This window comes from Andrographis paniculata, unplaced genomic scaffold (genome assembly GCF_009805555.1).
Source record: "Andrographis paniculata isolate CXL003 unplaced genomic scaffold, ASM980555v1 Contig11END, whole genome shotgun sequence".
In the NCBI taxonomy this organism is placed as follows: domain Eukaryota; kingdom Viridiplantae; phylum Streptophyta; class Magnoliopsida; order Lamiales; family Acanthaceae; genus Andrographis; species Andrographis paniculata.
This window is the reverse complement of record NW_026137391.1, coordinates 647,527-672,187: the sequence shown is the minus strand read 5'-3', so window position 1 is coordinate 672,187 and position 24,661 is coordinate 647,527. Positions and strand designations below refer to the sequence as shown.

At 33.9% G+C, this 24,661-nt stretch overlaps 6 protein-coding genes and 1 long non-coding RNA gene across 7 annotated transcripts; 4 read left to right on the top strand and 3 right to left on the bottom strand.

Annotated features, from left to right (window-relative positions):
• The first annotated feature begins 4,334 nt into the window (after positions 1-4,334).
• LOC127247515 (uncharacterized) lies at positions 4,335-7,236 on the top strand. The gene is made up of 2 exons (XM_051269377.1): positions 4,335-6,528; positions 6,611-7,236. Exons 1-2 carry the CDS (start codon positions 4,519-4,521, stop codon positions 7,031-7,033), a joined length of 2,433 nt encoding a protein of 810 aa, XP_051125334.1. The 5' UTR covers positions 4,335-4,518; the 3' UTR covers positions 7,034-7,236.
• Positions 7,237-8,059: 823 nt separating this feature from the next.
• Positions 8,060-8,485, top strand: LOC127248006 (heavy metal-associated isoprenylated plant protein 19-like). Its single transcript, XM_051270131.1, has 2 exons — positions 8,060-8,159; positions 8,232-8,485. Exons 1-2 carry the CDS (start codon positions 8,060-8,062, stop codon positions 8,483-8,485), a joined length of 354 nt encoding a protein of 117 aa, XP_051126088.1.
• A 649-nt stretch (positions 8,486-9,134) lies between these two features.
• On the top strand, positions 9,135-11,236 carry LOC127251141 (pentatricopeptide repeat-containing protein At5g18950). Its single transcript, XM_051274743.1, has one exon. It carries the CDS (start codon positions 9,318-9,320, stop codon positions 11,097-11,099), a length of 1,782 nt encoding a protein of 593 aa, XP_051130700.1. The 5' UTR covers positions 9,135-9,317; the 3' UTR covers positions 11,100-11,236.
• Positions 11,237-12,104: 868 nt separating this feature from the next.
• On the top strand, positions 12,105-15,842 carry LOC127247917 (BI1-like protein). The gene is made up of 4 exons (XM_051270007.1): positions 12,105-12,494; positions 13,731-13,844; positions 13,941-14,098; positions 15,497-15,842. Exons 1-4 carry the CDS (start codon positions 12,197-12,199, stop codon positions 15,698-15,700), a joined length of 774 nt encoding a protein of 257 aa, XP_051125964.1. The 5' UTR covers positions 12,105-12,196; the 3' UTR covers positions 15,701-15,842.
• On the bottom strand, positions 12,296-13,786 carry LOC127247925 (uncharacterized). Its single transcript, XR_007837947.1, has 2 exons — positions 13,663-13,786; positions 12,296-12,670 (listed from the first exon to the last, which is right to left on the bottom strand). It is a non-coding gene; the product is annotated as an uncharacterized LOC127247925 (long non-coding RNA).
• Positions 15,843-16,520: 678 nt separating the features above from the next.
• Positions 16,521-19,028, bottom strand: LOC127247899 (uncharacterized). The gene has a single exon (XM_051269985.1). The coding sequence runs from the start codon at positions 18,818-18,820 to the stop codon at positions 17,693-17,695; it is 1,128 nt and encodes a 375-aa protein (XP_051125942.1). The 5' UTR covers positions 18,821-19,028; the 3' UTR covers positions 16,521-17,692.
• A 387-nt stretch (positions 19,029-19,415) lies between these two features.
• Positions 19,416-23,302, bottom strand: LOC127247908 (uncharacterized). Its single transcript, XM_051269997.1, has 11 exons — positions 22,973-23,302; positions 22,205-22,369; positions 22,010-22,128; positions 21,657-21,731; positions 21,388-21,481; positions 21,234-21,293; positions 21,011-21,076; positions 20,835-20,933; positions 20,356-20,400; positions 20,166-20,268; positions 19,416-20,073 (listed from the first exon to the last, which is right to left on the bottom strand). The coding sequence occupies exons 1-11, from the start codon at positions 23,093-23,095 to the stop codon at positions 19,985-19,987; spliced, it is 1,038 nt and encodes a 345-aa protein (XP_051125954.1). The 5' UTR covers positions 23,096-23,302; the 3' UTR covers positions 19,416-19,984.
• Between the last annotated feature and the right edge of the window lie 1,359 nt (positions 23,303-24,661).

Here is a 24,661-nt window from a genome sequence, read left to right as displayed (position 1 = left end):
ACAAACTTTTACTCATTTGACACTATTTATTTTTAAAAAGACATCACGTCAAATACATTTTTTCTTTCACAAAATATAAAATCAAATATTCCCTCCATTCCAATACAATAGTCTTGTTTACTATTTTTGTCAGTTACAAAACAATAGTCTCATTTTCATAAATTGAACTATCCCTATTTTTTTATTATTATTACACAATTGCATCTATTTTTTTACACTAATATACTTACAAGCGCAAAAAAAAAATCATTTGTTCTTACTTTTTACCAACTACCAATATAATTTCAATATTTCTTAAACCCTGTAACCAGCACCGTAAGACTACACTTTTAGGACAGATGGAATACTAACTTTTTAGTTTTTTCCAAACTTCCAAATTTCCAAAAACTCATATCTAAACAAGCATACTTCAATTCATTGCAAATAATGAGTCAAACTCAACAATAGTGAATATTAATTATAGATCTAAATTATTATTATTATTATTATTATTATTATTATTGTAACAAATAGACTTGACATACAATTTGATCAATATTTATGTCCAAAATTCACCATGTTTCTTGAATTATTCAATTCAATATTTTTATTATATAATTCAATGTACACACATGAGACATACATACGTTATATATATATATATATTTAAAATACAATTTCAATAAAAAAAAAAAAGAAAAAAAATACAATTTCAATAAAATATAACCCAATCACCATTAACTTTAACAAAAAAAATTAATTAAGAATTAAAATTGAATTGAACACCGTCCGTACCACAAAATTCAACGTTGCCATAACATAATATCCAACAAGTACAAAAAGACAAGCGAAGCAATAAGCAGCGTGTAATCAATGCCCAGACAACCTTATTTGTGGCTGCTAACCGTTTCTTTATTCTAAATCAACACCCAAACATATGATGTCATCATATCCATTTTTTATTATATATATATTTTTTTTTTAAAAAAAAAAAAAAGAAAAAGAAAAAGAGGTTTGTTTTGTATTTTCGTGTCTGTTTATAAATTATTCCCTCGTCTCACATAATTTGTTCCTATTTTCTATTTTCGTTCGTCCCACATAATTTGTCCTTTCTATTTTTGGAAATATAATTATGCACTTTAATCGCATTTTAAATTTTAAATTTTATAATTTTCTTAATTTTAATTAAACTATTTACTTATCTTAATTTTAATCTATAATTATTTTTACTAATAAACTTCTTAATTACTTACTAATTATACTTTACCTAAATTCCCGTGTCTACAATAATACACTCATATTACATAGGACGAAGAGAGTACTAGAACAATATAATATAAATATATATATATATATTAAAATACTCACTCCGTTCACTAAAAACAATCCATTTGAATCTGGCACGAAGTTTAAAAAACATAAATATTTTATTAAAAAATGATAGATGGTTGGAGACAATTTTTTAAAAGTGAGTTAGAAATGAAAGTAAATGAAGAGAAATAATGTACTCTCTCCGTCCCATAACAAACTATCCATTTTTTCATTTTAGTCTGTCTCATAACAAATTATCCATTTCATTTTTTTTTTAGTAATTGTACTGTCTATCTAACATTACAAATTCTCTTACAATTTACAATATATTACGCAAATGTCATTACCTTTATATCAAGTTATTTTAATCATATCTACTTTATTTCTACTACATCCCAATATAATACTAATATTTCTAAAACCCCGTACAAAAAGCAAATGAATACATAGTGATGAGACAGAGGGACTAATAAAGTGAGTAGTATTTATTGTAAATAAGTATTAATGAAGAATAATAATTAAATGTTAGATTTGTTAATTTTGCCAAAATTAATAATGAAATAAATTTATCAAAGTTAAAAAAAAAAGGTGAGAATAAATTTGGCTGATAGAGTATTATATTTAAATATTAGTAAAAAAAATATTTTATTTAAAATATTATTATTATTATTATTATAAAATAAAAACACAGTATTAAGTTTCTTGCACCCAAAGAAAAAGGCATTGAAATTGAGATTGGAATTAGTAAGCAAAATGAATGTGCCTTTTGCTTCACACAATAATACATTCTTCTTCCATCCAAATCACCACCTAAATTTCCCCATTTTTTACACTTTATATATATATATATATATATAACATAAAAATTTAGAAAATATATAACTACTAAAAATAATTATTATACAATACAAATAATTATAAATTAAAACTAATTGGTCCAATTAAAATTTATAAATTAAAAAAAATTAAAATATAAATAAATTGTGTAATTTTTTTTACAAAAATTGATAGTGATATAAAGTGCAAGAGAACGACAATATGAACATAAGATGTAAGATGGAGGAAGTTATAGTTTGAAAGATTTGAGTTTTTATAATAAGAGTTTATAGTTTAATATGATACTCTCTCCGCCCCTTAACAATCTATTAATTTTTCAATTTTGGTCCGTCACATAACAAAGTATTTATTTATTTATTTATTTTTAAGTAATTGTACTATCTACCTAACATTACAAATACCCTTCTAATTATCAATATATTACACAAATTTCATTATATTTATATAATACAATACTAATAGGGTTAATTTAATCTTTTTACCTTTATTTTTACTTTATCCCAATATATGAATAGTATAACAAAATATAATTTTGAATTATGTAAACATATCACATTTTAAATCTGTTTTTTTACCCTTAAATTTTATTAAATGAATTCTGTTTTTTTTTTTATAAAATATAATTTATTTTATGAATTTAAATATAAACTCAAATAAAATCTTTCAAATCCAAATTTAAAATAAATTTTCTCAACCCAAAACAGAAGAAATGCTAATTTGAACTTGCGTTTTTTTTTTTTGTTTTTTTAATATTTATAAAATACACCCTTCGTCCCAAGATACCGTGTCTGCTACACTGTAGACACGGTATTTTAGGAGGGATGTAATGAGTAGATAATTAAGAATATATTAGTGAAAATAATTATCCTATAATATAAATAATTATAAATTAAGATTAAGATAACTAATTAGTTTAATTAAAATTTTAAAAAAAATTAAAAGTAAAAAGTTTAAAATGAGATTAAAGTGTGTAATCATTTTCAGAAAAAAAAAAAAGAAAATGACATGATATGTGAGACGGACAAAAACGACAACGTGGACACGTGGGATGAAGGGAGTATTATTTTAATATAACACATAAATTAATTCTTCTTAATCAAAACCCAATATATATAAATTATTATTTTTATTTTTATTTAATTTGAATTTATTTAAATAAAAAGTGAATCATTTTACAGGACACACCCTCCACGTTTGTTCAACGTCATAATTCATGAGTTAACGAGGAGGTTCGGTTGGGTTTATACTTTAAATTATTTAAATAAAAGAAATATTACAAATATATAATTTGATTTTACATTTCCCTATATAAATATAGTCGTGTTTCATTTAACAAAAATATATATATTTAAATTATTATTCAAACTAAAAATTAAATTTAATAAACAATAAAAATCTTAGTTTATAAAAAAATAATATTAAATTAAATATTATTTTCTTTAAGCAAACTATTTGCCAATTCATTTGGATATGAAACATAGACCCCAAATCATTGACTCTTATGTACTAATTAGTAATTAATCACAACATGCCCAAACGTGACACATACAACAATTTTCTAACATTTTTCTTTCACCAAATTTGGTTGATTTATTTTTTTTACTATTTTTTAAAAGTAGAAGACTTTTAAAACACTTGACCCACTTCTCTTTATTTAAAAACCAAAACCAAAAACTTTTCACTACAAAAATTTAAAATTAATGAAATAAAAAAGATTTTTTAAAAAAAAATATATAATACACCCTTCTATTTTAGTAAAAATACACAAAAAACTTTATATTTTATTTATTAAGTGAAACTCCTAATGTTAATTTAAAATTTGCACGAAACATCGTCCTTATCCAAACTATATTTGATTATAAATAAAGCCCTAAATTATGCAAATTTTATACTAATAAAAAAGTAATATATTAAATAATTTTTTATAATAAATAAATAATTGATCAATGATTTATTTTTATAGTTTTATAAAAATCAGATACTAATTTGTCTCCAAAAATTATATTTATTTATTAAAAAAATTATATAAGATATTTTAAGTTTTTTATTTGTATAAAAAAACTTGCGCATTATATTGTACATTTTAATAGACTAAAATAGTAGAGGATGTTATATATTTAAAAATAAATAAATAAATAAAACCTTAAAAACAAACTCCCGATAATATAACAAAAGCAAACGCAACTTTTGCCTTAACAGTTTTCTTTCGTGATTTCCTTAAACTTGTCCTCTAAGCTCACCTCTCTTCTTCCTTATATACACACACATACATATATATATATATATAATTTGCAAAAATTCAATCAAGAACAATTTGTGTCCAAATTATCCGATCCAATTTTGTTCGATTCCTACATTTATGATCCTCTAAATTTAATTTTTTGGGATCAAATGGATAGTGAGCCAAGTGTTCATCTCCAAATTTCCGACGCCGGAAGTCTAAGTCCGACGATATTCGAGCCCCAAATCTCAGGCGCTAGCGCCGGAAAAACGAGTCGCACCGTGTCGAAAACGCCGCCGTCGATTCGAGCCCCGGAAAAGAAGCTAACGCTCTTCGCCCTCCGTCTCGCCGTCCTCGAAAAGGCGGCTTCGGGAATCGGAACTCTCGGGTTCATATGGGCCACCGTCGTCCTCCTCGGCGGGTTCGCGATCACGCTCGACAAAACCGACTTTTGGATCATCGCCGTCATCTTGTTCGTCGAAGGGACGAGGATTTTCAGCCGTAGCCACGAGCTCGAATGGCAGCATCAAGCGACGTGGTCGATCGCTGACGTCGGGATTAGTAGCTTCCGCGCAATCAAGTCGAGCTCGAACGTTGTGATCAATGCCGTCAAGTCCGCTTGCCGGAACGGAGAGCGGCGTCGGGAGGTGTCGAGGGTGGAGGATCCCCGACAGAAATCGAGCTGGGGTAACCGACGAGTCGATACCCGGACGTGGACGAGCTCCGAAGTCCCATTTCTCCCTTACGCGAAATGGATGTTTTTATCGAGCAATGTTAGCAAGCTCTTGTATTGGCTCCAACTCCTGTCGGCGACGGCGTGCGTCGTTTTGTCGATGATGAAGCTCGTTCACCGCAACTACGGCGACATCGAGAAGGGCGATAACGATAAGAAGAATCGAAAATCGGCGCTCATCATTTTCTACTCGTTGGCCTTGGCCGAGGCGTTGTTGTTCTTGCTCGAGAAAGCGTATTGGGAATGGAAAGTTAGCGTTCGAAAAATGCTTGAATTGGTGAATGAAGAATGCGAGTTCGGGGAAACGGGTTTGATCTCGATCCGGAGATTCTTCTACGACGCGTATTCGAAGTGCGTAAACGGGAGCATCTTCGACGGGCTTAAAATGGACATGGTAGCGTTCGCGATGGAGCTGATGGACTCGAACTCTCCCGACGAGCAGCTGATCGGGGCGAGGATCATGAGGAAGTTTTCAACGAGCCCGCGATTCTCCGACGACACGTTACAGAAGATCGGAGTCAATTTACCGGCGATCGAGAGGCTCGTCGAAATGCTTAATTGGAAAGATCCAGAAGACGAAGAGATTCGATACTCGGCGGCGGAGATCTTGTCGAAACTCGCCGGGATACGGCAAAACTCGCTGCGGATCGCCGGAATTCCCGGGGCGATGGAGTCGATATCGTCGCTGCTACACGTCAGCCGGAGCCACAGCGGCGCCGGCGACGAGATTTTGGAGAAGACGATCGTTTTCGACAGCGATGGGTACGGCTCGTGGTCGTTCAATCATCTGGGCCTCCGGATTCTCAAGAAGCTCGCGCGCGACCACGACATTTGCGGCAAGATCGGGAACACGCGAGGTCTCCTTCCGAAGATCGTTGACTTCATACACGCCGAAGAGAGCCTTCTAAGGCACCCGTCGCCGACGCCGTCTCAAATCGTTACCGTAAAACGATCATTGCAGGTACTAAAGATGCTCGCCGGAACCTCCGGCGCTGCCGGAAAGCAGCTCCGGAAAGAGATATCGGAGATCATTTTTACGATCGGTTACATCCGCGATATCCTCAAGCACGGCGAGAAGCAGCCGGAGCTGCAGCTGCTCGGGATCGACGTTTTGACGTGTCTAGCGATCGAAGAAGACGGAACGGAGAGGATCGGTTGCACCGGCGGAGTTCTCCGAGTATTGTTCGAAATCTTTCTCGAAAATAAAGCGCCGGAAACTCCGTCACACGTCAGATCCGCCGCCGGAGAAGCTCTAGCCATGCTGGCCTTAGAAAGCAAGAACACGGCCCATCGAATCGCGAAGCTACGGATGAACGAAAAATTATCGACGTCTTTGGAATCTCCCCGCCTCCGCGTAAACGCAGCTCGGGTTCTGAGGAACGTTTGCGCCTACGGCGGCGACGATTGTTTCGACGAGTTTCGAGGGCTCATTGCCGCCGCGCCGGTGGTAAGTTTCTCGACTTTCGATTCGAGTTTCAGCTAATTTACCCAACCGGAATCGTTTGATTATATTTGTCGCCGTCGCGCAGATTCTCGACGCAGTAATGAATGAAGAGAACAAACTACAGGAAGTGATGACGGGAGCGGCAGCCGCGATTTTTCGATTCATGGACCCGAAAGAATCCGAGGCCGTGTTCGAGAAATCCGGGATTCGACGAGGTGACCTCGCCCGTCGCCTTGTCCTAACGCTGAAGCGATATTATTACCCGTCGGTGAAAGTCCCGAGCATGAGGAGGTATGCGATCGAGCTCGCGATTTGGATGATGAGAGACAACGTCGAAAATGTACGAATCTTTCGGAGCCTCGGGTTGGCGACGGAGCTCGAGTCCGTCGCGGAGACAACATCGGAGCTAGAGAGCTTCAATATCTTCTCCGGGACCGTAGGGCTTTGGCGACACAAGATTGGAATGCATTCGCTCGTCGAAACCGCGATACGGTTGCTCGAAGGATAGTGAAAACGCAATGAAGTCGATAAAAAGAAAAAACGACAATGTCGTAAAGTAATGTAATGTACATTCTTAATCGAATCGAACATTTTATCGATGTCTCGAACATCATAGAACCTCGCTATTCTTCTCCGTTCGATCGATTAGGATTCAAACGATCTTTATAAGAACCGTATACGTTACAAATATGGATGACAATGGATGACCTACCCGAACTCGAGCCATTTATTTGAGATCAAATTTAATTATTTGGGTATCAGATCGAATACAAATTAAGTATTGTATATCCATATCATGTTCGGGTTGGGTCTCGAGTCCAAGAATAACTCTACCCAGACCCGAATTCGATTAATATATTAATAATATATCAATTATATATAAATTAATTTCAAATAATATAAATTATATTAAAAATATATATTTTAGTTTAATTAATTAATTAATTATGTTATTATACTATTTTAATAAAATATATAAATTTTAATATATATCATGTCGGAATCTAATTTTAAAATAAAATTTAAGAATTGTAAAAACTTTTTCAGATTTATCGGATCTGTCGGATATTGTTTGAATGGTGTCTAATTCGAGTTTCAAGATTAATAAAAAAAAAAAGTCTTTGTCAAAAAAATAAGATCGAATCGCTGAATGTCAAATCGACGTAAGATTCTTGAACAATGCCGACTATACAAAAACTTTTATGCTATTCATCAACAATAGTTTTTTTAAAAAAAGATTTACATCATTTTTTCTTGTCAGTCTCATAAAATATAATATCAAATATTGAGTTTTTACTATTTTTAAATTTTTTCCAAAATTCAAAATTTTTAAAAACTTTTATATAAACAGAGTCTCTATTTTTGGATGTGAGGTAAAAAAGATGATAGATTCTCATATCCAACCAAGACTTTCCTTAAAAGAAAAAAAAAAACTAAAATAACTGTTTTTGGGACATCCTAAATCCATGTTCAAATGCTGAAAAATCTTCAATATTCAATACCAACAAGAAGAAGAGAATCGAAACAACATCGAATGAATTCGACAGAAAACATCGTCGTGTCAGAGTACAACGTGCCGATGCATTGCAACGCCTGCGAAAGAACGGTAGCGAAAACCATTTCCAAGATCAAAGGTTTGAATTCTTACACACCCTCCGATTCCATCGAGGTTGTAATAAACTAACCCTGTCGTGGATAGCGAGCAGGGGTCGAGAAGTTTGTCACGGACATGAACCATAACAAAGTGGTCGTGACAGGGAGGTTCGATCCGCAGAAAGTGCTAAAGAGGCTGAAGAAGAAGCGAGGGAAGAAAGTCGAACTTGTCGAGAAACAAGACGACGACGAAAAGGGCAAAAATGTAAATGGCGCGGATTCGTCGCTCGATAGATACTTTTACGGAGAGAGCGAAATGCACATGATGTTTAATGATGAGAATGCGAACGCTTGTTCAATAATGTGACCGATGGGTTAGGGAGTTTTTCGATCGGGTGAATGTACGGAACTTAATGCGTAAATACATCTGGTTTACCGTATGAAAGTTTTTACTTAGGTAAAAAACGACGTAGAGCAAAGGTGAAGGAGACGAAGTAGGAAATCAGATACCGATTTTTTCATTCAATACATTGTAAGGAAATTACTCTCTCTATCTCGAATCAATATATTTTTTTGTACGAAATTTTGTGATATTAGTATTTTATAAATATATATAAATCAATTGATTTTGTATGTATTAAAATAACAAATTGTTTCCAGACAAGTGTGAGTTGCCTTGCTGGATTAAATTTACAGCTTATTAAGCCACGAAATGCCCTCGAAAACTGTAAATTTTCACATTTAATAATAATTAATAATAATAATATTATTTTGAAATTTTTTATTTTTTAAATTTTAATTAATTTAATTAGTTGTCTTAATTTTATTATTTTTAATTATGTTATAATTATTTTTATTAATATATTCATAATTATTAATATATAACTGTACGCTAACATGCTTGGATAGGGCTAAAGTGTCACAGCGGTAAAAGAATTGGGGGTAGAAATGAAAAAAGTCTAAAGTAGAAGGGGCGATTAAAAAAACCTCTGTCTTCCCTATTCATTCTCGTTCATGGTATAGAAGAAATCACTCTTTCTGCCATTTTCATTCTCCTCTGCCTCGTCTTCAAGTAAGTGATTTCTCTGCATTCCTGTTTATCGATCGATGATGTTTCATATGCGAAATTATTGTCTGCTTACGATTATTGATAGATTCTGCAACAAATTTGTATTGAATCCGTAATTTGTGCAATTGGTATGGTGAGGGTTTCGATTCCCCCAAATTCATTCCTCCGTCGAAACCCTAAATCTGTCCAAATTCGAGTGCGAAGCTTTAGTCTTCAAGAAAAAACGCAGCAGCAAACTGATAACCACCTTGAATCTTCTTCTCATAGTCGAATCGTTGAGGAAAATAGCTCATTGATGAAAAATCCCCAAATTCAGAGCCCGAGGGTTTGTTCGATCGCGGGAGAAGTATCTAAATTCATCAGAACTCGTTCCAAATGGGAACCAACTCTTTCAACTGAGTTTCCTGATGTGAATTTTTCAGATCCTAATGTTTACAATGCAGTTTTGAGACAGGAGATTGATGCCTCCCTATCCTTCAGATTCTATTCATGGCTTCGATCCATCGACGTCGCCGAATTCGATTCCGATTTCTGCAACATTGTGTTTTCTAGGCTACTTGATGCCAATGCTGTCAATGCTGCTAGAGATTTTCTCAACAAAGCTAAGTTTGAGCCCGAGCCGCAGCATTTGGAAACATACATTCGATCCCTCTGTAAAAACAGTTTGATCGATGAAGCTCTTGTTGTGTTCGAATGGCTGAGAAGTATCGGTTATAATGTGTCGTTGGGAACATGGAATTCGGTGTTGTTGGATTCGGTGCGAAGCAAGAAAATCGACATTGTTTGGAAGTTGTATGGAGAAATGACGGAGAGTGGCGTTGTAGCTGATGTGAAGACGATCGGATGTTTGATTCGAGCGTTTTGTTTGGACAACAATCCCGGGAAAGGTTACAAGCTTTTCCGGCAGATCTTGGCGGCGGGGCACGTTCCGGAAAACGTTGTTTTCAAACACTTGGTATCTGCGCTTTGTCGGAATCGTAGTTATGGAAAAGTCCAAGCTGTTCTTCACGCAATGGTCGCGAAGAATCAAGCGCCCGACGTCTACACTTACCGAAAACTGATCGTCGGATTGTGCGACGGAGGAATGGTCGACGACGGTTTTCGTATCTTCAACGAATTGAGAACCCGAGGCTACTCTCTCGATATCGTCATGTACACGACGATGATTCGCGGTCTATGTCGAAACAAGAATCTCGGAGACGCAAGAAAGCTCTGGTCCGAGATGATCGACGGCGGAATCGCTCCGAACGACTACTCCTACAATGTTTTAATCGATGGGTTATTCAAGAACGGCGATATCGATGAAGCGGAGAAGCTTTATGGAGAAATGCTCGACGGGGGATGCGGTGGGACTGCCGTAACCTACACCACGATGATAAACGGGCTGTGCTCGAACGGGAAATTGGGGGAGGCTCGGAGGATGTTCGACAGCATGGACGAAAACGGCGTTGAGCGGGACTCCGTAACGTACAATGCGATGCTTAAGGGTTATTTTCGGGGACATAACGTAAGCGAGGAAGGCGTAAACTTTCTCAACGAGGTATTGAGTCGCGGGTTCCGGCCGACGACGGCGTCGATTGCGTTGGTGATCGAGAAACTTTGCGACGATGGTTTTGCAACAGAGGCGGAGAGGCTTTGGCTCGGGATGGAGGGTCGGGGGGGCTTCGAAATGCCGATTCGATCGATGGATTCAATTGCGGCAGGGCTGGGTAAGGAGGGGTTATTGCAAGAAGGTGTGAGATGGTTAGGACATATGATTTGTAAGGGAATTAGGCCTAAGATTGGAAGGTTCGAGGATGTTTTTGAAAGGATGTTCGAAGGTGGGAAGATTGGCGATGGTGAGTTTGTTTTGGGCTATGCTTTGAAGATGGGGTTTTGTTCTTTGGAAACTTTGGCTGCCATTGTTAGATGAATGAACGAGGCTCTGATCACACACAGGTTGTTTTACTTTTTTTTAAAAAATAAAATATCGATATTTAATGTGATAATTTAGAGAAAATTGATACTTTTGGGTCCGTGGAAGCCGTCACATTTTAATTATCTTTTTTTTTCGGATATTGCACCTCACATTAAAAATATTTTTATATTTATATATATTTTTTTTATTAATGACTTTCTATTAATATTATAATATTCTAATAGAATATTTTTGTAATTTTTTTTTAATTTGTAAAATATTTTGATATAATAATTAATATTTAAATATCAATAAAAAAATAAATGTGACCTTAAAAGCTGGACGAAGATAGTATTTGACTTAATATACTTTTCGCCTTATAAATGCTCTAAACTTTTCGATGGATTTTAATGCGAAGTTTTGATAGTATCTTTTTGTCTCTTTAATAAGAAAAAGAATTTGATTGACTTTAGTTAAAATAATTATTGTGTAATAAAAATAATTATAAATTAAAATTAAAATAATTAAATAATTTAATTAAAATTAAAAAATTATAAATTAAAAAATTTAAAATGTAATTAAAAGTATAATTTAAAAAAATATCAAATTATAAGAAATGAACAAAATAGAAAATATGAATATTTTATATGAAACTGTAGAGTATCATATTCAAGATTATTTGTTTGATTATTTCCTTTAAATTTTTTATTATAGTAAAAGTAAAAATAACCGTAATAAAAATAATATTTTTTAATATATTATAAAAAATAAAAATATGAAGTATATGGTAGACGGATCAGAAATATTATTTTTTAATATAATTTTTTTTTAAAAAAAAAAGTAAAATTGTATAGATGTTTGTTGTTGTCTTGGTAGTTTTTTTTTTTTTGGGTAATCTTGAGAACTCCCGGACCTCAAGTTCCGCCCGCACCACCCACCCGTTTATCCAAACGGGCCAACCCGAACCGACCCGGAATCCAACCACCGACAAAGCATCCAAATTGCAGTAGACGTTTCTCCCGAATCGATAAGAAACAAAGAGAGAAAATTTCACGAGAAGAATAGAATCAAATCAATCAATCCAGTGTCGCCTCGCCACCGAGATCTCGAAGATGTTTAGCTACACCAGGGTGAGTACCGGCGCCGACGCCGACGCCGATGTTGATGCCGTGGAAATGAAAGGCGGAGGAGAATTCGATATAGAATCGGGAGAGAAGCTTTACCCTGGAATTAGCCGCGGCGAGAATCAGCTCCGATGGGGATTCATTCGCAAGGTCTACGGAATACTGGCGGCGCAGATCCTTATGACCACCGCCGTCTCCGCCGCCACGGTTCTCTACGCTCCGATCAACGATCTCCTCCGTGGAAACTCCGCCTTGCTGCTTTTCCTCGTCTTCACTCCTTTTATATGTGAGTTTTTATCATTTTTGATTTTTTTTTTCCTGATTTTGTCGGTTAATCTTCGCGATTTCTGAGAATAATTCATAGATCCGGTGTTCTTCGAGTAAATAATCATAAACGCCTGTTCGTATTTCTTCACCTTCAAATTCGTCGATTCGTAGTGTCGTAGCAGATCTTCACTAATCCTACAATTCGTTAGATATCATCAATTGCTGCGTACATCTGCTTTGTGATTGCATATATCTTTTAGGGTTCCAAATGCTGCAAAATCCTTGTGTTCATGGTGATGGGTTTGAGGTTTGGTACAAAATTGAAATAGTGTATGATATGATACTGATATATGTAGGCCTTAGATGATAAGTAAAATTAATTTTTAGTAAAATAAAATATAAACAACAAGAGTTTGATTTGATATTTTATAGGAAAAAAATTCAGCAAATAGTAAAGTTTTGATTGGAAATCCACAAACAAACGGAGTTAGGGTTTAAGAGGGTGTGTTTGCTTGTGGATTTGATTTTCGGGTTATGATTTTTTGAATGGTACACGTTTGAATTTGTTATGATTTTTTGAATGGTACACGTTTGAATTTGAATAGTGGTTTGATGTGATATAAATAGACAGTGAATTGATATTTTGAATGTGTTTTTTAAGTATAATATAAAAAGTAACGCAATGCAGCCTTTGGGTTTTTTGCTATAGTGAAATGAGAATAGAGAAAACAGAAATGAATCCATTTGTTTTGGACATGAGAATTCAAAATTGAGAAACAAATTTATTTTTTTTCATTCTCTACTTTCCATTTGTAGAGAAATAGATAAATGAAAGAGAATTTAATTTGTCGTGATTAAAATGATACTAAGATTTTGTCTTATGCAGTTTTTTTTTTTGTATCTAAAACCTTCTTCCATTGTTTTTTCCCCAAAATGTCGTCGTCATCACATTGTCCGCAGCAAATAGAGGGTTCTGCAAATTGATAGAAGAGTTTCATGCCAAACCTTTTGTATTGATCTAACATATTTTTAAATTATTAATTTATGCATCATTTTGTATGCATACATGTTTTGTGTTCGTCTAAGGAAATGATAATTGAGTTCTATAATGCATTTTTCTGTCGTATTATCTTATTCTACCAAATAGAAGAACCAATTTTAAATTCCATACTGTGTATCAAACGTACCCTCAATGCTGCAAATCCTTAGGCTTTCAAATGCCTTCACATTGTTTGTTACTAACTGTCTTCCTTAGTGTTATGGCCTCTGTATGCCTACAAACAGAAGCACCCGTTGAACCTCGTCTTCCTTGGGCTGTTCACGTTGTCTTTGAGCCTAACGGTTGGCGTAACCTGCGCCAATACCGAAGGTAAGGACATAACATATAGTAATTATCTTTGTACATTGAAGGATGGATTTTGGTGGTTGCACAATTGATTATTACATGATACTTTTGTCTCTGCAGGATGGATTGTGCTTGAAGCCTTGATCTTGACATCGGCTGTAGTTTCAGCGCTCACGGGATACACTTTCTGGGCTTCTAAGAAAGGCAAGGATTTCAGCTTTCTAGGACCAATCTTGTTCACGAGCCTATTCGTCTTGGTTTTGACCGGCTTCATTCAGGTATTCTCATTATTTTTTTCCTCTAAGCACAATTTTTGGGATCCCTTAGGTGTGTTTGTTTGTGGGTTTGAGAGTTGGATTTTGGGTTTGAACAGTAGAACTTTGAATTAGAATAATTATTTGACTTGATATAAATAGGTGATGAGATGTTTTAAATGTAAAATTAATTTTTAGTGCAATACTGCTTCCGCCCCACTTGTCTAAAAGAAATAGGTAGTAGATTGAAAAAATAGTAAACCTTCCATCCCAATGCAAATGAGTCATTTGCGATCTTGTAGGAGAAATAATAATACTCCCTCAATCAAATAGAGCACCATTTGCTTTTTGCACGTAAATTTTTTAAATATTAGTATGATATTAGTTTGTAGTAAAAAAGACGAAAATATCCCTATTAGTATGGTGTGTTATAAAAGTGATGCCATTTGTGTAATACTAGTACCTTCCGTCTCAATACAATAGTCTTGTTTATCATTTTTGTGTGTTCCAAAACAATAGTCTTATTTTCATAAATAATCATATCACCATAAAACTATTCCTATTTTTTCATTATTATTACACAATTGCCACTAATTTTTACACTAATATACTCACAAGGGCAAAAAAGTCATTTATCCATACTTTTTACCAACCACCAATATAATATCAATATTTCTTAAATCCCGTGAGTTGGACTATACTTTTGGGACGGAGGGAATATATTATAAATTGTAAGGGTATTTATTACGTTAAGTAGGTAGGTAGGTAGTACAACTACTAAAAAATGGTACCCTTGTTTTGGGATGGACAAAAATAGAATATGGTATCCTTCTTATGGGACGGAGGGAGTAATATTTTATTGATTAGTAAAAGATTTTGACATTAGTCCTTTGCACTTTATGCATAAATTAATTGTATGTTTTAATTTATATAAAAGTTAAATAATATTTTGGTTTTAATGTGATTAATAAGAAATGAATGTTTTTTTAGTGGAACCGACAAAAATGGTAAATAAATATTTTCAGTTGGAATGGAACGAATATTATATTAGTGAGCGAGTTTGTCTAAGATGAAAAAGTCTAAAATACCCTTAGGAATTTAACAAGATCAAGAATAAAATGTGGGATGGTATTTGGATAAATAGAAGAAGTAAGAATGAAGATAGGTCGATATGGTGTGAGGACTACATATACTATAAATGGGATGTTTAGGTGGGACAACTTTAAATGGTAAGTGAGACTAGTCCGGTAGAATGCATGTAGTATAAATAATAAAAAATAAGTATTTGATTCGATATTTTTTATGGGAGAAAAATTAATGAGTAGTAAAGTTTAGGTTGAAAACTCACAAACAAATAGATCCCGATTTTCAGCATTCGATATTGAGTCCATTGTTGGTTTTTTGTTTGTGATGATGCCTCAGGCGTTCTTCCCGCTGGGGTCTACCACTTCTGCAATCTACAGCTCCATCGGCGCCATAATATTCTCCGGATATATAGTTTACGACACTGAGAATCTGATCAAGCGCTACACATACGACGACTATATCTGGGCTTCCGTCAACCTCTATCTGGACGTTCTCAATCTGTTCCTCACCATTCTTCGGATGCTGAAACAGGACAACTGAACTAATGCAAGTATGTATGTATGTATCTACTGCTTGAAATGTGTTTATTTTGTTTAGATAATCGTAGAGGATTAGTCGACTGGGAAGATAATTGTGTGGAAACGAAGAGTCGCGTGGAAAAATGAAGTGTTATGATTTATAACATACTTGTGCAAGTTTGGTTTACACAAATAAGTACTTGGAATGAAGAAGCAACAATTGATTGTGACAAAATCACTTGAGTTTTGAAGTTTTGAATGTATGCTCAAACTTGGTTTTTTTTTTTTTTTTTTTAAGATACGACTTTTGGAGGTGTTTCAGGGATTTTAGAAATAATAAAAAGATTTAATACGATGAATAGTGTTAAAAATTTCAAAAGTGTATGTACATACTATTTTTTTTTTGGCTTATTTGAATTAAATGGATATAAGCATTTCTGTGTCTTTTACTGTAGAAAAGATAAAGAAATGTATATAATAAGCATATGTTTTCTACATGATATTTTGTGAGAGAAAAAAAAAATATATTTTTTCTCGGAAAATAGAGTCTAAATAGTAAAATCTGATAAAATTTGGCTAAAGAAATATAGTGATAAAATTTGTTAAATATTTGATGTTAGATTTCATATGTAATTTAATACTGTATTATATTTTAATTTTGATATATATCATAGGTGCTCAACATCACTGATTTTGGCCCATTCAACTCTTATAAAAAGGCAAACAGGGCATGCTCGCGTAATACAATCCAACATAGCATATGTTCTTGTATCACATAACACCTTATAATTTTTATTTTATGCCTCAATTATGTGAGTGCTAATTTGGGTCATATTAATATAAATAAATATTAGTTTGAAGATATTTGTAATGTATAATAAAGTCTTATTTACTAAAAGAATATTAAATATTATGTGTTTAAAGAATTAAAATTAAAAAATATATATGTAGTTACATTTCAAGCTCATGGAGATGATATTATATAAAATCACAATAAATATGCATAAAATTAATCTCAATTTTATAAATTCAAAATCTAATATTATATATTTCATTTTCACCGTATGTGGGAATCCGCAGCCGCTGCCCGAAAACACGCACTGGGTAAACCCCCGGCCGAACCTAATACCTTGCAAATCAGGCCCGACCGGACAGTCACACTAGGCGAACCATATGTGACAGGTGACCTGGGGCGTCGGGGGTTCACTTCCAACCCCTACACCACCAAGCCATTATTTACAGGACTAATGCTCTTTTCTTTCTAGAGCTCAAAGTCATAAATTCTTCTTAATAGCAACTCTTGTATAAGTATATTATACTATATTATATAAAACAATTATTTACTTCATTTCAAACAATATTTCAATTCAAAATTTAACTATTCCAAAGCCAAATAGAAACCTTTAAGAAACACAACCTAGTGCTAACTCTAAAAATATACGGAATAATACAAAGTATAATCATGGTGAATATTAAACCATCAAATGATAATAAAGGGCATTAGTGATGACGGCACATCAACAAATGCCATACGACATACAATGTAACAACAAACGATACACAATTTATATTAATATAATACAAATGCATAAATCGATCGTACAACAAGATTGTTCATATAACACATACTATCATTAATCTTAGTGCTGAATTAAGGATGATATTAAGATCATCCATTAGTTAAAATTTACACAACAATATCCTCGGAGAAACAATTCCACGATTATGAATTGCTAAATTAGGGAAGAAACTTTCATAAAAAATGATTCGATATATTCAGTTAATCCTCGAACCCCACTTGATCCCGACCCTCAAAAACAAAGCAACTAAAAAAAGATCGAATTGCAAGGCAAGAAGTCATAGCAGCTGTATAATTCGACTAATGTAAACAGGCAGTCGCAACAATTAAAAATAATCATGCTGTTAACATTCGCAATCAAGTAGAAATATATATATATATGTATGTATGTATGTATGTATCTTGATTGTAAAGTACCTGTTTTTAGTCGTCATTTTAGTCGTCATCCTCAATGTCCCATGACAGAATTTCTTCATCTCCTGCATTGTTCGTCATCTTCCCACCTACCTTCCCTTCATCACTGCTGGGAATATCCTCAATTTGATCCCATCCGCCATCATCCTCGGATCGTTGGCTTGAAATAACCGAAATATCACTTCCAATCTTCCCATCCGATCCCTCTTTCTCGGTGCTTATTAATCTCGACTCATCTGCCACAATATCACTCTTTGATACACTAGCCTTCCCTTTCTCCCCAACATCATTCTTAATCGAATCATCTTCATTCTCTTGGCCATTTTCATCGTCATCTACATCCCAACTCAGCTCCTCCTCCTTGTCGCCGGAGAACGCACGCTTCACAATCCTTAACCTCGCCTCCTCAGCCTTAACCACCTCGTCGACTTTGTAGAAGTACCTACACCAAAATGTCTCATTGTCGACCTTTCGAGGGACGACCTCGTTGTAAATCTCCCTAATTACGCCATTTTCATTGTCCTCGATTAATTTGGTAATTTCATCCCTCATGTTCTCAACCCTAAACCTAGTTTTCCAATCACTGTAATCACTGTTTACAACTTCATTGCAATAAGTTCGAGCATCACATTGCAGAGAACGAATCATGGCTTCCAATCTATTATAAGGCTTAACGTAATAATCATCGCCGCTAGATTTCGAAACCCTATCTAGATCGCCGCCGCTACCACTCGCCGAATTACCATCACGAGGAGGATCAATCAAACGAATATTCGCGAAATTCAAATCCTTACCGATGATTTCGGAGACAGTAGAGCCGACGTCGTCAATCGCCTGACCTACCGCCTCGAGCGACTCCTGCGCGATGGCGGCGCCGGACTCGAGCCGGCCGGGGAGGTCGTGGACGGCGCGGGAGGCGGCTTCGCGGATGACGGATGTCTCCTTGGCGAAGCCGGAGCTGAACTCCTGGAAATCCTTGTAGTAATTGTCGAGCAAGGACTCGGATTTGGAGGCTAGGGTTCTGAAAATGGTGGATCCGAATTGCCATGAAGGGGCGGCGGCGGAGGAGGAGGAGGAAGAAGGAATCGAAGAATCTGGTGGAGACGGAGGTTGATCTGGATCGGAGAAGACGGAATTGAAGAAATCCATGCGATTGGAATCGGAATTGGAATTTGGGGATGAAATTGAGAGGTGATTTTGCGGAAGAGATTTGAGTTTGAGTTGGAGTTGGAGTTGCACTTTGTGCTACTTGTCGTCGTCGGTGGCAACCGCCAAGTCACGTCATGTCAAAATACAATCCATATGTAATTTCACACGTGTGCAGTCTCTATATGTAATGCCTCCTAAAAATAACAATAATAATAAAAAAAAATTAATAAATAAATTTCATTTTTAAAAAATTGTTCAAATAAAATAGATACGAGCCATAGTGATAATCACGATTCTACGTCATGTGAGGTTTGGTGGCTCCCGACTAGTGTTCTCTCTTCGTTTGTACCTATGAAAAGCTATATTGACAATATACAAAATACTCCATCCGTTCCATGGTAAGTACAAGTATTTTGGTAAAATATAATTAAAAATAATTATAAGAATAAAATTAAGACAAGTAAATAAGATTAAAAAAATTATAAAATTTAACATGTGATTAAAGTGGATAATTATATTAACAAAAAAAATGACTAGGTATGTGGGACGAACAAAAATAAAAAATAAAAACAAATCATGTGGGAAAGAGAAGTATAAATTATCAAAAAAATTTGAATGAATGAACGAAGTATAATAGGAGGTTCGAATAAACCGAATATACGACATCATTGTATCGATCTAAATAGCACATGTATTAGTTCAAATTATTTACTAAAGGACTATATTTTGTTTGCCGTCAGCACAGTGCTATCGAATAACAACGAGCACCGTAACCATTGTAACCATTTCATTTCCTAGTCATATATGACATTTTGATCCTTGGATGTATTAAAGAAGTTACTATATCAAATAGTACAACCTTAAACACTCACAAGTTTTCTTACGAAGATCTGTTACAAGTTAACATATGCGCGAGCAAAACTCAAACTCAACACGAGCGACAAAACAATAATACATCAACGACAACATACATGCTCCTTACCGCAACCCAATCAATGAACGAATATATGCAAGTAAGAAAAGGGGTAATTAAAAGACGGCATTTCAGGTAGTAATGCAGCTGAATTAGCTTTACATGAAGGCTTGAGGCAATAAAATCATCGTACCAGAATATAAAAGGTTGATGTGATGTACTAGGTTAGCTCCATTACAGTCGAAATGTTCCTAGGTTCCGAGGTTTGGAAGCCGGGATATTCTCTCTATTTCCTTGATTATCAGTTCCTTCTCTTCTTCAAATTGGTCGTCTTCGGAACCTGGAATGATAAAAAAAAAAAAAAAAAAAAAAAAAAACTGATAGTTTAGTAACACTGAAATGAAGAACACACCTGCTTCGAATGAAATTCACCTTTTCCGACAGATAGACTGTGCAGCAGTGCTAAAAGCTTTTCATGATTCTTCGCCAGAATAACTTTTATTTCACTCGGTTTGTTTGGATTGGCCACGAAAACCTGCAACTCATACGAGAAAATAAAGCCGCAAATGAATGATCTGATGCCGATAGATTCATGCAGAATCGTCATCCTCTTGAGTTTTACCTTGAAAATATGAAAAGCTGACATTTGGATGTTCTTGCTCGAATCCTATATAGAAAGATCATACGTAATAAAGATTCATGAAATGTTTTCATATTTTCAATTGACTTCTATTGTATCAAATTTAATGTCGGGCGCAACTTCAAAAAGATGTCTTGAATAAATTAATTTAGCCGCCATTCATTCAGAATATCCAAGAAGTTTGGAACACATTCGATTGATTAATAGTTCATGACATCATATAACTTTTCGCAAAATCCAAATTGGCCAATTCGTCCGCAAGCAGGTCAAACTCATGTAGGAATTAAAGCAGGATATTTAGATGCCGACTACCTCAAAGATTAAACATGAACCTAGACATTCATTATTCTTTATTCTTTATATATATATATATATATATAATTTTTCCTTTTTACCTAGCCGAACACACAATAACACTTTGAGAACCTTATCGATACAAGGAAGACAAAATTGAGTAGTACCTTCAGCAAAGTCATCATGACTTTTAAGTGGTGAACCTCTGCAATGTAGCGTTTCATAATATGGGCATTTGGAGATTCCAGAAGAAATTCCGAGAGAAGCTAAAGTTTATTGAAGATATATTGTTAATAATATACAATATACTTCAGAATGCGGCCAGCCTATCTTAATTACTAACCTTCAGAGACTGCCTTCTTGTCACATAATTTGTAGACGTCAAAAGTATTTCATACTGTTCAAAAAACTGGGAAAAAACAATTGTTGAGATTAGCATAATCGTCTGACAGTAGAATCGAACAAATTTTCACATACAACAACATGTAGGGTTCTTGTTGGAATAGCATCAAACTAAAAGAGTTTTAAACTACTTCAAGAAAATATTGAAAGAATCGGGTAAAAACCTCATTATAGTGAGCAGTCAGGAATTCAGAGACTGCATTTGGATGTTTGGTGAGCAGATCCTATAATATCAATTCCTCGACCCGGTCAATAATAGCAGCAAGTATTTTAAGATAACAGTGAAATCATAGCAGAGCGTTTAGAACGAGATCTAACCTTAAATGTAGAAAATGCATCAGATGCAATATCAAAATTAGGCAGCTCGATAAATTTGAAGAATAGCCCAAAGCTCGGAGACTCTAATAAGTATCTGCAATCACAGTACCAAATTATTCATGTTGAGCTACCACATACCGAGAAATAAAAAAAAATAAAAAAAGATTACTATTACATATATTTTCTGCAACATTCCACACATGTTTGAGAAAATATATGAACTTTGATTAGGATATAGAGAAGCAAAAGTAATGACATGTCTCTCTTACGTGGAAAGAGACGGCAATTTGATGCATTCCCTCAGTAGATGACCGCACGTCAGTGCAATATCCTTATTATCATAGCTGGTTGCAAAATAAGAAATACACCGACACAAATATATATATATATACATACATATTAGTTAACATTCTCACATAACCAGACATGTTCCAAAAATGCATCTAAATGACCATGATAACTGAATTTGCGCAAAAGAAGAAAAGAGAGTAGACACAAGTACAACATTATCAAAGAGAAGAAACAAATCAATTGAAGGTCAAGATTCGTTGCATCATTAAAGTGCTTTAATTGCATCACAAAAATAAAATTTTCATAATAAAAATGTGAGAGAGGTTCTTACCATGCCACAAGGAAGTCAAGCAACTCGAGATGGTTCTCCATATATTGCACGCAGCAAAATACCGAATTAACTTGTTGCTTCAGCAATATCGACCAACAGTGAACTATATTTTTCCTAGTCTGTGCGTAAATGTCATACATATAATCAAGCACTGCTCGAAAAAGTCACATCCTTATAATTATTTGGACTACTTACTTCCCATCCCAGAACCGGCAGCTGATGAAAGAGAAGAGCGATGACATCTTCATTACAAATTTCAAGTGTAAGTTGTGCAATTTGATCAGCACTCGGCTCAGTTTCACCATCCCCTAACAACATAATCTTCATTGCCGCTAAGTTCTTCTCAACTTCCTCTAAAGCCTGTAAGTTAGTAAGAAAGTATTACAAATACGATGAAAACAGTATCCAACTTTGTGTGCAAAAATTAGCTGTCCCTATGTCGACTTAGGACTCACAACTCCCTACTTAGTTGAATCAAGGCAATATAAACGAAAAAACGAACATCTTATTTCAGAACATTACACAAACACAATCAAATAAGTTATATCCTTCAAATGCATCACACACCACCTAAAGTCTTGTTTTTACTCTTCCATTAAAGAACAGATAAACGTAATGCACAAATTCAGTGTAAGAATCACTAAACAACTAAAGCATATCAAATGGTTAACTCTTGCAGATAAAAATACATCGTCGCAAATGTTCATCAAGCTGAAAACTCTGTTGTTAATCTCCAAAATGTTCAAAATACATTTGTTGTTCCACCTTCAATTGACTAAGAAATCGAGTGTTTCAATCGCCATGAACCTCATCAACATTTCAATAGACAGCATTCCATCACAGAAAAGCATCAATTACATCACAAAACAGCAAACGAGATTAATCATATTTCCGCCGAAACAATTCATCAGTAATTTCCAACAAAGCTAAAAAAGGAAAAGACAGAGACGAAATAGAATAAACCTTTTCTAGGGCTTTGACTTCAGCTACAGTTTTGGAATCCAGCGCCATGATACTATCCCTGATCGTCTTCACCAACTCCTGCGGAGTTTTAGGCCTTGATTGCTTGAAAAATGAAAAAGACATTGCAATACCTCGCTAAAAACGGCAAAATTTCGCCTGCTTATCAATGAATTCTATCCAATTCGGTGGGATCACAGAATTTCCGTAGAGTAGTGGTGGGGGTTTCGGGCAGGCAGATTTTTCAGAGATTAATTATGTCCCGAATGACTCTTGAACAGAAGATTTTCTGAGTAAACTCACCGTTGAAGTCACCTCTTTTCTAATCCTAAAAAATGCTTAAATCGATGAACCACGACTCTTCAGGATTTAGCTAAAATCGCATTTTGCTCCTATATATACTCCCTTCGTCGGTCAAAGCCAAAATTATGGTTTTTATTTTATTTTATTTTATTTATTACTCCATCCGTTCCACACACTATATTTACGTTGCCGTTTCTCTTCGTCCACCTACCATGTCACTTTTCTCTTTTAAAAAATAATTATACACTTTAATGTTATTTTAAACTTTTTAATTTTATTTTTTTAAATTTTAATTAAACTAATTAATTATCTTAATTTTAATTTATAATTATTTATATTATAAAATAATTATTTTCACTAATACATTCTTAATTATCTATTAATTACATTCCTCCTAAAATATCGTATGACACGATATGTGGGACGGAAATAGTATTTTCTTTTTATGCATTAAAATTTATACATAATCCATATTAATTCCATCCAATTATCTAACGACGATTTTATCATTTTTATTTTTAATAAATAATAATTACTCTCCCTGTCTCATGTTCATATTTCTATTTATCTTATATTGTCACTTTCATTTTAATTATATTTTTATTTATCTTAATTTTAAATTAATATTATATTTATTATATAATAATTATTTTTACTGATATATTTTTAATTATTTATTAATTATATTTCTCTTAAATTTTCTTGTTTAAAAAGAACAACCAACGAAAGGAGTATAATTTATCATGATACTTTACTTTATTTTTGTTAACTTTTTAATAAATTTTTAATAATATCTATTTTATATTAATATATTACTTTCTTGTTCCATTTGTGTTATTGTTTGTCCTAAAAAGATACTTTCTGAATAATATAATATAGATAAAGTATAACTAATAAATTATTAAAATATATTATTAAAAATAATTATAAATTAAAATTAAAATAATTAAATATTCTCTTCGTCTAATTTCTTTTGTCCTATGTGTATTTGTACGGTTTTTTAGGTGATTGCCTCATTGACAAATTTGCTTTTAATTGTATAGTTGAGATTAAAAGTAATACATGAATTAAGGGTAAAAATATAAAATTCGTGTTTAACAAAAAAAATAAAACAATAGTTATTGGACATCTCAAATAGGAAAGTAGGATATTAGTTCGTGGACGGAGGGAGTAGTTTAATTAAGATTTAAAATATTGTAATTTATGAAATTTTAAATCTAACTAAAATGTATAATCATATTTTCAAAAAAATGAGATGACAAATTACTTGGGACGACGAAAATAGAAAAAACGAAAAATTATTTGGGACAGATACTTATTATTTATAACAAAATAGAGTAACTCTTATCTAGGGGTAACAAAAATAAACATGGTCCGAGAGCCCGATCT